Below are 12,608 nucleotides of genomic sequence, written 5' to 3'. Positions count from 1 at the left end.
TATTTTTAAATGTAGCTATTCCATATTTTAAAATATAATCCCTGTAGGTGTTTTTTTAAAGTTGTAGTAGGATAATTCCTAATTGATGTAGAGTGGGAACTGAAACATCGACATCTTTACTTATTTCCAATTTAAATTGCATTTGGGGGGGAGAAAAAAAGGATATAGAGTTTTGCTTTAGTTGGCCTTGTTTTCCTGCCATGGGAGTTGACTTTCATCTCAGTTCCCATAGATATGTGTGAGAAATTCTTTAGGGCCTGAAACAAGAGTATCTTTAGGGTTATGTGATCTGACCTAATCAACCATGAGTGTTCTCATACTCTATTTTTTTTTCAATCCCTTTTAAAAGCTACTTACTGAAGGCCTATCTCAATCGTCTTCTCCTTCTTCCCTTGATTAGACATCGATGAGTGCAGCGTCATTCCTGGGATATGTGAAACTGGCGAATGCTCCAACACCGTGGGAAGCTATTTTTGCATTTGTCCACGTGGATATGTAACCTCAACAGATGGCTCTCAGTGCATCGGTAAGTGTTGTATTTTTGAAGGCACAATACACTGCTTCTTTATAATGACAGAACAGCCCAAACAGGTATGAAGATGGCAACGATTATAAAACTATTGGGAAAATGGCTGAAAGAGTTGTTTAAAATAAACGGCACCAGTATTGAGGGCCTGATAGACCAGGTGCTCTTTGCAAGGAGTTCGGTTTCAGAAGCCATCTGGGTTTGTTTTATGTTGTCAGAGTCATTTGGGAAATGAAGAAAGACTTCCTCAAGACATTGCTCTTACCCAGCGTTAGAGACACAAAGGCATAAGAAAGATTTCCAAAAGTCTGCTTTGGAGACAGACTGTAGCCATTAAAGGTTGTTTTGTTGCTATGAATCATGAATGTAGTCACTGTTTTGTTTACTTAGAACTTGTTTATTCTAGTGAAAATAATAGTCATTACAGAAAAGAAATTGACACCTTTAACTTTGTTCTTTAAGCATATTCAAATTAAAGCCAAATATATTTGTATGGTCTTTGTTTAGGAAGATGGAACAGTGCTTTTGGGTCATGTGTGGGTCATCCATTACTGAGCAAGCTTTAGACTTTAGGGTACTGAGGACTCATGGGATACAGGAATTTGAAGAATTAAACCAGCACCCCCAAATGGAGTCGCTTCATTCACTAGAGGATGGTCATCTGGATGGTGACAGTTTCCCTTCCCCACAGGAAGTGTATGTCAGCAACTAACTGCCAGGACCTCTGTAGATCCTAGTGACGGTGCCCAAGTGATGTGGGTTGACGAGATGGAAATACAGAGTCAGGAATGGAAGCTAGAAGTCCTGTCCCACACACAAGAGGGCTATGGCCTGAATCTGTTTGATAAAATGTACCGATATGCCAGATACTGCTAGTTTTGGCCATCCAGCCAACCCTAAACATGAGCGATGTAGATCCTGCCTTTAGAATACTGTCTTGTAGGCCGGCCGAGTGGCTCAGTTGGTTAAGAGCTCGCTCAAGAGTGTGAGCTCTGAGCAACAGCGGTTCGATTCCCAGTCCGAGCTGAGCAGCCGCTGAGCTGCCAATAGGTGGCAGGATGGCTCAGCTTAAAAAAAAAATAGAATACTATCTTGTCATCACAAATAGTAGTGGAAGAGTAGCACTAGCAGTAATAGGAGAAACAGTGGGAGTGAGAGTAAAAATAACAAATGCTGCTTATGAAACACATATCGTGTGTAAGGAACTGGGTATCTATATTGCGTTATTACCTCAGAGCTTTGGGGCCTTGGGCATGCTACTGACTTCTCTGTATGTACTTCAGTTTTTCCTAGTAAATGTTAAATAAAATATTCCTTATTATTAGTGTCGTTGTTATTATTATTATTATTATTATTAGGAGGAGGAGGAGGAGAATATCCGTGCACTGGACCCATATATTATGCTTTATGATCCTTAAAATAGCCCTGTGTGATAGGTACAGTTATTCACATTTATAGATGAAGGAACTGAGGCGTAGAGAGGTAAGGTGACTTGGACATTGTTACAGGGCCAATAAGTGGAGCTAGGATTTAAATCTAGGTCTCTTTGACTCTTGCGTCAGATTCCTGTTACGAGGACCCTGCACTGCCTTCTTACCCTCTGCCTAGGTAGTAAGGTCTCCAGTGAGTGGCTTCTCAGCCATCATCCTGACAGTCCGCTTGGAGAAGCAGCGTGCAGGTTTGGAGCCTCCCTTTCCCATCTTAGAATGATGAGATTTGAATGACAATTGTTTGTTTTTTTGGGAATGAATCCGAGTTTCTGTCTTCCATTAGGTAAAACATTTTTAGTGACATGTTAAGCTTGTAAAACTGAGCAAATTAACTATTTTTAGGGTCAGTGTTGCCAGTTGGCTCACTGCATAATGAGTCTGATTCATTTAACATAATTTAACATCTATGAGAATTGAAAATTAGCAGAACTACCTAGAGTTGGCTTAATTTTCTTAAACTGTATAGGAAAATAATGTGTGTGTGTGTGTGTACACACACACACACTCACACACACACACACACACACACACACACACACACACACATAATCATCACCTTGAAAGAGGCATGGACTCATCTCTGTAGGAGAAATGTCAATTTGGGAGTCATCACCAAACATCATTGGCTGGATGCCAGACCCTGGGCTTCAGGAAGCTTATATTCTAGAAACTGGCTAAAAGAAATGTAGCTGGAGAGATAAGTGCAGTTATTACCCTGAAGTTCTGGAAATACCAAATAAGCTGTGTGTGTTTTATTTGATAGTCAATGGGGAGTAATTGAAGGCCTTTGAGAATGAATTAGAATGGGGGTGGAGAGGGTAAGAAGAAGAGAGGCAAACTGGTTAGAAGGCAGAATTTTCCATAACAGATGTTAGTGTTTTATATCACATTTCTAAATTAGTTCTTTCTATTTGATTTCCTAAATTGCTAAATCTTTAGTCAAACGAAACTTGTGTTCATTTTTTTTTTTGCATTGAAAAGGAGGCATACTCTTCATCACATTCAGATAGTCAAGATCAAGACTCCTAATGATTTATTGAGGTTGATTTTCTTCAATGTCAAGCATTTGATTTCCTTTCAATTATGATAAACTCTCTATATATCTTGCATATCTAAAAGTCCTAAGTCTTTTCCTGGGTATTGACAGTCCTTTAGAACCTGATCCAGACTGTATTCAGGACTCATCTCTAACCACTGGCCACCTGACACTGCACTCCCGTTATTCTCATTGCCACACATGAGCTCAGTTCCAGACCTCTACCCACAATATCCCCTCTCCCTGAAGCATCTTGGTATCCCCCTCTATGCTCTTTAAAACTCAACTCGTCCTTTAAGTCCCAAATTAGACCCACATTTCTTTAGAGCAGTTCTTACCTAACCCATATTTTCTTGTTGGACAAAATTTGTCAGCCCCTCCCATAATATTTCTTATTTCCTTCATTTCTGGGCTTATATTGTCACAGGTACTTGTGGCTCACTCGTTGACCAGATTCTGAGCTCCATCAGGTCCTGCCTTAGGCAGCTTTATGCCTGTGTGTAGTACCTTGCATACACGTTTGGGCTCCGTCAATCTTTTCTGAAATGAGCAGGCCAAACAACAGATGAGTGAACGAGATGTCGAATGTAAGGATTTCCTTTTGGTTAATAACTGCTTTGCATTGTTTGGCGTCTTGCTGGCCATGAACTGGTGGCACTGAGTGGTGATCCGAGATACTCAGAAGGCGACAGAGAGCTCCTGAGCGTGAGGAACGATGAGTCCTCTGTGAAGCATCCGTCCCTGTTCATTTCATTATCAATGTCCTGACCCAGGAACAGAGGAAAACCCCAAAGGAGGGAGAACGACTCTCTGAAATTATGAAACCCATTTTAAAATAAAGTAAGCAGCTTAAAATTATTTTGAATAACTGTGTTACATTTGGAATAAGTATGTGTTTTCCATATGGGAGAACAAAATAAATCTAACATGGTAATGTGTAAGAGATCTTCGACTTTGATTTTTAAAAATCTGAGTCTGTATTTTCTTAGATTGAATTTATTTATGATTGAATTATATATGCCATGGATATTTCCAGGCTATTTATTTTGTAACCACACATATGCTCACAATAATGAGTTGGACAAACTCAAAACTTTCTTGAGTATGAAACTGTATGTTATCCGCAGCTTTATTCTAAGAGCAGCATATGCTGAATACTGCCCTAATTCCTTATTCTACTTAGCGAAAATATCCTGTGTCTGTACCACACTATAAAGCATCAATAAACTGCCTTTTTCTTTTATGTGTAGGAAAATAGTTTCATATGGCAGGAGAGTTTAGCTGGGCACTTTAATTATAAAAGAAGATAGTTTTTCCATTTCATTTGATGCTAAATATAAAAGTCAAATTCCTAATTTAATTTTATCTAGTGTGTTTCATCAAGATTTTTAAGTATCCAGGAAAGAGCTTTATTTTTCAACAGAGTACTAACATATGTCAGTTCTAAAAAGAGTGGAACATACCTAATCATCTTTGTTAGAAACATTTTTAATAGCACAACTTAATGGCCTTTATGTCAGTGTGGAATTCAGTGTCATTGCAATGTCCATTGTGTTATTAATACCTAATGTTCACATCATAATATAGGTGAGAAGAATGACTGGCAGCCAGCAATGAGTAAAGAATGAATTGACAAGCTAATTCTGTATGCAAGATAATGTCCCCACTGCTATTGTGTGTATAGAGCTCTAGCAGGGACCCTAAGCATGGGGACGGAAAGTGCTAATCAGCAGCTAGTGAAGTTCAGAAAATGAGAGCATTTAGAAATCCTTTTTTAAAAAATATTAGTTTCAGGTGTGTAAAACAATGTAATAGTTAGACATTTATACCCCTCACAAAGTGATAACCTCGCTCCCCCAATCTGCTACCCCTGTGACATCTTATATAGTTGTCACAGTCCCATTGACTTTATTCCTTATGCTGTACTCCACATCCTGCGACCATATATGTGTGTGTGTGTGAGTGTGTGATGTGTGTGTGTATGTATATATATATATATATATATTTATAGTTGACATTCATTATTATTCAGCTTCAGGTGTACACTGCAGTGGTCAGGAATACCGTTACACGACCGTGCCACAGCATTGCTGCTCACGTCCCTGAGACTTACAGAAGTTTCAGTGCACAATATTGCCTTGGACTATTCTTGAGAAAAGAAAACTCGAAAACGTAATATAAAAAATAATAATATAAGAGAAAGTTTGAGGCAGTGGATGATTAATTACAAAATAATTTTTTAGGCAGTAAGTCAAAAAGAAAAGCCTCACGAGAGCCAGCCGAGTGGCTCCGTTGGTTAAGAGCTCGCTCAAGGGTTTGAGCTCTGAGCAACAGCGGTTCGAGTCCGGCCCGAGCTGAGCTGCCGCTGAGCTGCCAACAGGTAGCAGGATGGCTCAGCTAAAAAAAATTAAAAAAAAATTAAAAAAAAAAGGCCTCATTATTATAGTGAAAATTCTCGAGGAAATGATGTCAACCATGAAAAATGGGTGGGAGCTCCCCAAAGGAATAAGGGTGCACCGAGCAAGGAGAAAGGTGTGAGCAAGACTGCAGGGGCTGAGAGTGTCTGAGGGGGCTCAGAGAATGGTGAGAAGAGCGTGTCTGGGAAAGAGAGCTGAGTAAGAAAGTAGGTGGACATAAAACGAGAGATAAGATTAAGATTCAAATAAACAACCTAACATTACATTTTGAAGAACTAGAAAAAGAAGAACAAATGAAACCCAGGTAGAAGGAAGGAAATAGTAAAATTTAGAGCAAAATTAAATGAAATAGAGAACAAAAAGACAATAGAAAAAGTTAACACAACAAAGAGCTGGTTCTTTGAAAAGATTAATAAAATAGAAATCCCTGGCTAGACTCACTAAAGTAACAAAGAGAAAAGACACAAATAGACAAAATCCGAAATGCAAGTGGAGAAGTTACGATGGATACCACAGAAATACAAGGGATCATATGAGAATACTCTGAAGGCCTATATGCCACCAAATTCAGTAACAGAGAAGAAATGGACAAGTTCTTAGAAATATATAACAAACAAACAAAAATAGATTCTATTGCTGAGCTTCTTAACTGCCATGATAAGGACCATGTTTCGGGTTGATCCTGAGAGCGTGAGAACCCATCAAGATTTTAGAGCAGGACAGAGACAAAAATCAATGGGGAAAAAATCTGTTGTAAGGAAATGAGGAAGGTGATGATACAATGGTTTAGAAGGATGATCAGGATGTGCTGTTATGCAGCATTTTATGTGATGATGGGTGTTGATTACACATGCATGCGTGCATTTGCAGCAAAGCATTTGAAGAATAACCCCAAACTCCTAAAGATGTTTAACTAAAGTGGGAAGGGGAGACAGGGATAAAGCAGTATACTGAATAGTGTTTTAGTTTTAATTTCAGAATCATATAAAAGAAACAGGGATACTATTTTTAATTAAGAAGGAATGTTCTAAAAAGAGAAGGTTAGCCAGTGAGGAAGAAACACTTCACTATTTTAAAGCAGGAAGTAAACCTAAGAGCCTCAGTGGTTCCCTTTCTTTCATTGTTCCTAATTCTAGTTAATCTTGTATAATGCAAATAAACAAGCAATATGAAGGTATTTTAGGGATAGCAAGAATCTGCAGAATTAGTCAAGGGGAACCCAGGTTGGCACCAGACCATCAAAGAAGCGTATACAGGCCTCCAGGATCAGGGGATGACACCTGAGACAGTGGTTGCTATTTACCAAACATCTATTATCATTAGTATCCTGACCTGAGCTAACCTCGTCGGTGTTTTCTGACCGAACCCTTCATTTTTAACGAGCAAAAGCTCATTCAACAGGAGGTATATTTATTTCAAGTTTTTACCAAGTTTTCATCACATTGTATAATTAACCGTTAGTTCTCTTAAATCAAGTTTAGACGAAATGTCAAGTCATGAAACAAACTCTGATAATAGTACCATTATTTGCTTCAAGATAGATTTATATTTTAATCAGTGGAGATGGATTGCTTCCTCTTTTTCAGTGTGGCTTTAAATAACACTTCATGTAAACCTTGTTCTGGGACTGTAGTGAGGATGATAGAAGATTATTAGAGGAATAGACTTGTTTTCATTTCTATGCCATATCAGTCCTACAGTTAAACATACACCAAGCATTAGAAGGATTTGTCTTAATGGTGCAATAAATATGCTTCATCTGCCACTGCCCATGATAGTTCTCTGTTTCAAGGGATGGTGTGCCTAGACAACTTAGTCCCTCTTTTATTTCAGATATTCTTCCATATGACACACTTTCTTTTTCTTTTTTTCTTTTAGTTTATTGGGGTGACAGTTGTTAGTAAGAGTTACATAGATTTCAGGTGTTCAATTCTGTAATACGTCATCTATATATCACATTTGTGTTCACCACCCAGAGTCAGTTCTCCTTCCATCACCATATATTTGATCCCGTTTACCCTTGTCTACCACACCCCTCCCCCCACCCTCTGGTAACCACTGAACTATTGTCTATGTCTATAAATTTTTGTTTCTTTGTTTGTCTTGTTCCTTTGTTGCTTTCAGTTTTATATCCCACATATCAGTGAGATTATTATGCTAGGTGACATAAGTCAGACAGAAAACGTCAAGTCCCATATGACACATTTTCAACACAGTACTTTCTAAGGACCATGCAGTTTCAGATGTACAAAACAAATAACCTAACTCGTAGCCACTGTTTCGCTTTTGAAATCTCTTTTGCGGGAGGCCTGAAGTATGAGACTGATCATTAGCTCATCCTGGTACGTTTTTGACTCGAAGGATTGGAGGTAGTTTGCCTCCCCGATGTTATTCGAAGAGACTGTGGAATTTATGAAAAAAAGTTATGATTTACTTTCCAGTCCTCTCTTTCTGCCCCTCCACCCTCTCACCAGCGACATGGTGTTTCCTTCAATACATAAGACTGACCAGAGGTTTCCAAACTGTGGAGAACAGTAGTTAATTATATTTATTGAATTTGAAGACCCCTCTTTAACGTCAAAAATGTTGTCAGATCCATGCATGGTGATAATTGAATATCTTTGAGAAAATACATAATGAAAAAGCTACTGGGTATTAAGTAATACTTTTAAATGAATATCTATTTTATTACTCACAATGGGACTTCTGTAAGTGGGAATCATAGTAGTGCCTAAGTACCTGAAGTGTTTTTCACTTGCACTGCAATGTTCAGTGTACATAGAGATTGGTGGACTCCTCACAGTATCATTGCAGACTCCCAAAGTTTGGGACTGGTATGTTTAAATTCCTGATGGATTACTGATGAGCACCTACTCATATTTATACATATTCCCTTATTTCCAGTGTGCTGTTGTATTTGATCCACGAGTTGTTTAGAAGTGTAAGGGGTTTCAATGGTTTGCAAATATTCCATGTGGGCTTGAAAAAGATGTGTTTTTTCCAAATATTGCATAGATACATCCATTAGCTCAAACTTGTTAAGTATATTATTCAAGTTTTCTCTCTATATCTACTGAATTTTGTCTACTGTATCAGTTTCTGAAAGAGTTATATAAATACCCCATTATGATGGTAGATTTCTCAGGTTTTCTATGTGGTTCTTTAAGTTTTTGTTTTATGTATTTTGATGCTATAAGGTGATGAATGGTTTAAAATATTTTCCTGGTGAATTGAACTTGTTTTTCAGTATATATTGACTGTCTAAAGTTCTTTTCTTCATGGTCTAGTTCTAAATATTTTCTCTTGGTCTATTTTGTCTCATATTATTTTGCATCACATTTCGTGAGTGGGAGTGGAAGGTTTAAATATATGCCGGTTGTATATTTTTCCTCTCAATTTTCTGCTTTCTTAAGTTTTAAATGTCTCTTTTAAACAGTCTAAATCTAAATTGTTTTTGCACAGTAGAAATAGTTGTCTTTCAAATTGAGACTAAATTTATTTGTATTTACTATAGTCATTGATATATTTGTTTTTATTTCTATTATCTTCTTTGTGCTTCCTACTTATCTTGCTTTTTAATTATTTTTTTCCTCTTTTTTACTTTCTTTTGCATTTATTCAGGTTTCCTTCCTCCGCCACACTTCATTCTTTTTCCCTCTGTTATTTAGAAGTTACATACTTTATTTCTGTGGTCTTGGTGGTTATCCTAGCTGTTTCAAGATGTATATGTAACTTAAAATCTAAAATTAATCTGCATTTTTACCCATATCTAAACAACAAAAGAATATTAAAATAATTACACTTTGATCTCCCTTTCCCAATTTAAAAATTCTATCCATTGCCACTCCCTCTTTGCAACAAATTAATCATTTTTGTTACTGTTTGATATTTTAGTGCTTGTTTAGATTTTACCCAGGTATCTAACAATATTTTTCCTCTTCATTCCTTCATAAATTTCAAACCTTACATTTGGAATCATTTTCCTTTTGCCCAAAGCACTTCTAAAATTTCCTTTAGCAAGAACCTTTTGGTAGAAAATTCTGTGTTTTTGTTTTCCTGGAAATGACCTTAATTTACTCTCTGGGAAGATGGTTTCTTTGGGTAGAGAATTTTAAGTGGACAGTTATTTTATCGCAGTGTACAGAAATACTATTCCATTGTGTTCTAGCATCCATTGGTGCTATTAAGAAGTCAGTGATTGTTCAAATATCATTCCTTAACAGGTAATCTGTCCTTTTTTTCTAGCTAATTTTAAGATCTTCACTTTTCCTTTGTTGTTCTGCAGTTTCATGGTGATGTGACAAGTTGTGGATTTCTTTTCATTTTTTCCACTTTGGATTTATTGGAATTCCTAGATTTGAGGTTGTTGGAACATCGTCAGAGAGTTCTAAGCCAGTATCAGTTAAATATTGTCTTTGCCTCAGTCTTCTTATTACCTCTTTCTAGTATTCTTATTAGATGTATATTACCTTTTCAGGCTTACCTCCATATTTCTTAACCTCTTAATATTTTCCACCTCTTTCTCTCTGAACTACACTGAAATCAATTTGTTCAGCTATGTCTCCAACTTAGTAATTCTCTCATCATCTATATGCAATACCCTATTTAATATATGCATATTCAGTAAGATTTTATTTCAGTTATGATCATTTTCATTTATAGAAGTTTTATTGAATTCTTTGAAGTCTGTTCTCTCATTGTATATGGACTCTTTTTCCCTGCACACACTTTTAGATTTTAATTGCTTAAACATTTGAAATATAATTTAGTTACTAATTAATATTTAATGAATTATCATTAATTAATAATTGTCAGAATTGGTCTGACCATTCCAATATCTGAAATCTGCTATTTACTCAGATCGCTTTTGTTCATTGAACATTGTTTCTTTATGTGTTATTTATTGATGTATTTATTTTCCTGTTACCTACAGTTTTTTTTGGGGGGGGGGACTTTACCTATGGAAATGATTTAAGATTTGTCCTTAGTGATATTAGCTTTTGCCAGTTGTGTGGAGTATCTTTACCTGAGGACATCTTTATATTATATTCCTCCTTTGAAGTTCTTCAGATCACAAACCTAACATGAGCTGAGACATCAAAAGGGTCTGTGTGAGGAAGAGCTTGTGGTTACAGATTCCTTTTTTTTTTTTACCTCCACCCAGCAGAGTTGAAATTTAAAGACTCTAGAGTTTTGCAGAAGCCCTGAAGCTGAAACCTGGATGTGCATCTACCTCCTAAAGTTACCATTTTCATTTCATTTTGAGACTCTATTTTTCTCTTTCTTTCATGCCAGCTAAGGGATGTATATTTTAAAATAATTTTTCATATTTTATTTGAGCTGTTTCTATTGGAAAAGACATCCAGGGTAGCTAATCCACCATTCTGCTAGAAACAGAACACATATTGTTTTATTTAATTCATCCACCAAGCCTTTTCCATGACAAAGAAGAGTTAAATACAATTGCAAAATCAAACAGTTAATTTTGATGTAAATCTAAGTTTCCTGATTCAAGGCCATTGTTTTTTCTTCAAAATTTATGGTACAGACTCCTCTTTGCAGAAGTCTTGAAGAGAGAAATACAATTCAGCCAACCTTGAAGTACTATTTCATAGCAGTGATTATTATTAAGAGTTTAGGACTTCCTTATCCTAATTTACATCCTGTTCTTGAGGAGCATAGCAATCAAGTAAATCTAGGAATATGATACTTTGGATCCCTGGAATTAATATTCCAAAAATTATTTCCTGGCTCATTCTTGGAAATAGGAACCTACCTGTGAAACTTCCCAGTGACAGCCTGTCCCGGCCCAACTTGTGACGTTTACGAAACGTCTTCAGTGCCTTTAAGTGCGCATGCGTGCATGCATTAAATTTAGTACAGATGCTCTTTGACTTACATCCTGCTAAAAGCATTGTAAGGTGAAAATACTGTAAGTCGAAAATGCATTTAATACACCTAACCTAATGAACATCATAGCCTAGCTTAGACTGCCTTGAACGTGCTCAGAACACAATAACCCAAAAATCACTGGCAACACAGTACACTATATACCGTATTTGCCGGCGTATAAGACGATTTTTTGGCCCTGAAAAATATGCCTCCAAGTGGGGGGTCGTCTTATATGCCAGGTACACTTCAGATAGACTGCCCATAGTGCTTGCCCCGTGCCATAGTGGCCTCCCGATGCCCGCCCACTTCATTCCACATACCGTTCAGGCATCAGCAGCGCTGCTGGGTGTATGCTCGGCTGTTATGCAATTTTGCTGTTATGCGATTTTACCACACTCGCAAAATCGCACACAGCCGACCATACACCCAGTATGATAGAGCAAAATCGTGAATCGCGATACCATACTGGGTGTATGGTCGGCTGTGTGCGATTTTGCGAGTGTGGTAAATTCGGGTTACCGTATATTTCTTTACATATGCATTGAAGATTCGCGATTTTGCGCTATCATGGTGCCTGTTAGAATGTTGAAGAGCTCACACTTGCACACTAGTGAGGTCCCAGGGAGATGCTGATGCAAGGGTGGACCAGACTGCTATAGTGACAGGGCGGGCAAACAGGGAGCAGGGACCAATCAAATCAGGCTTTGTATACAGCCAACAGCCAACCACAATACTGCACCATTGTACAGTACAGCATAGAAAATGTCGACCAGTCAAACCCCTATCATCCCTATCATGGCACCAGCCAAAAGAAAGAAGTATGATGCAAATTTTAAACTGAAAGTTATAAACTTTGCTAAGGAAAATAATAATTGTGCTGCTGCAAGACAATATGGAGTAACAGAAAAGATGGTTCGGGACTGGAAATCAAATGAGAAAGCATTAAAGAGTATGCCAAGGGGTAAGTGTGCATTAAGAAGAGGCACCCCACACTGGCCAGAACTCGAAAAACATGTAGCAGACATGGTGGCTCAACATCGCCCAAACGGTTATGTGGTGACACGAAATACAATACGCTTGTTTGCACTTCAGTGGGCCAAATCAAATCTGATATTGTTTTACCTTTTATTTGGTGTGTGGAAGGTGTGCGGAAGAGGGGGTAGTCTTATATGGCGAGTATATAACAAACTGTATTTTGAGTGGAAATGTTAGGGGGTCGTCTTATACGCCCAGTCGTCTTATACGCC

At 37.5% G+C, this 12,608-nt stretch overlaps 1 protein-coding gene across 1 annotated transcript in view; it reads left to right on the top strand.

Moving 5' to 3' along the window:
* FBN2 (fibrillin 2) overlaps positions 1–12,608 on the top strand; it is a 280,792-nt gene that overhangs the window by 146,266 nt on the left and 121,918 nt on the right. The window contains exon 8 of the mRNA XM_019635313.1: positions 401–526. Coding sequence (XP_019490858.1) covers positions 401–526 — 126 coding nt within the window. The remainder of the gene's footprint in view (positions 1–400; positions 527–12,608) is intronic.

Source organism: Hipposideros armiger, unplaced genomic scaffold, assembly GCF_001890085.2.
Source record: "Hipposideros armiger isolate ML-2016 unplaced genomic scaffold, ASM189008v1 scaffold_21, whole genome shotgun sequence".
In the NCBI taxonomy this organism is placed as follows: domain Eukaryota; kingdom Metazoa; phylum Chordata; class Mammalia; order Chiroptera; family Hipposideridae; genus Hipposideros; species Hipposideros armiger.
Note: the sequence above shows the minus strand (reverse complement) of the source record. Positions and strands in the feature narration are given on the sequence as shown.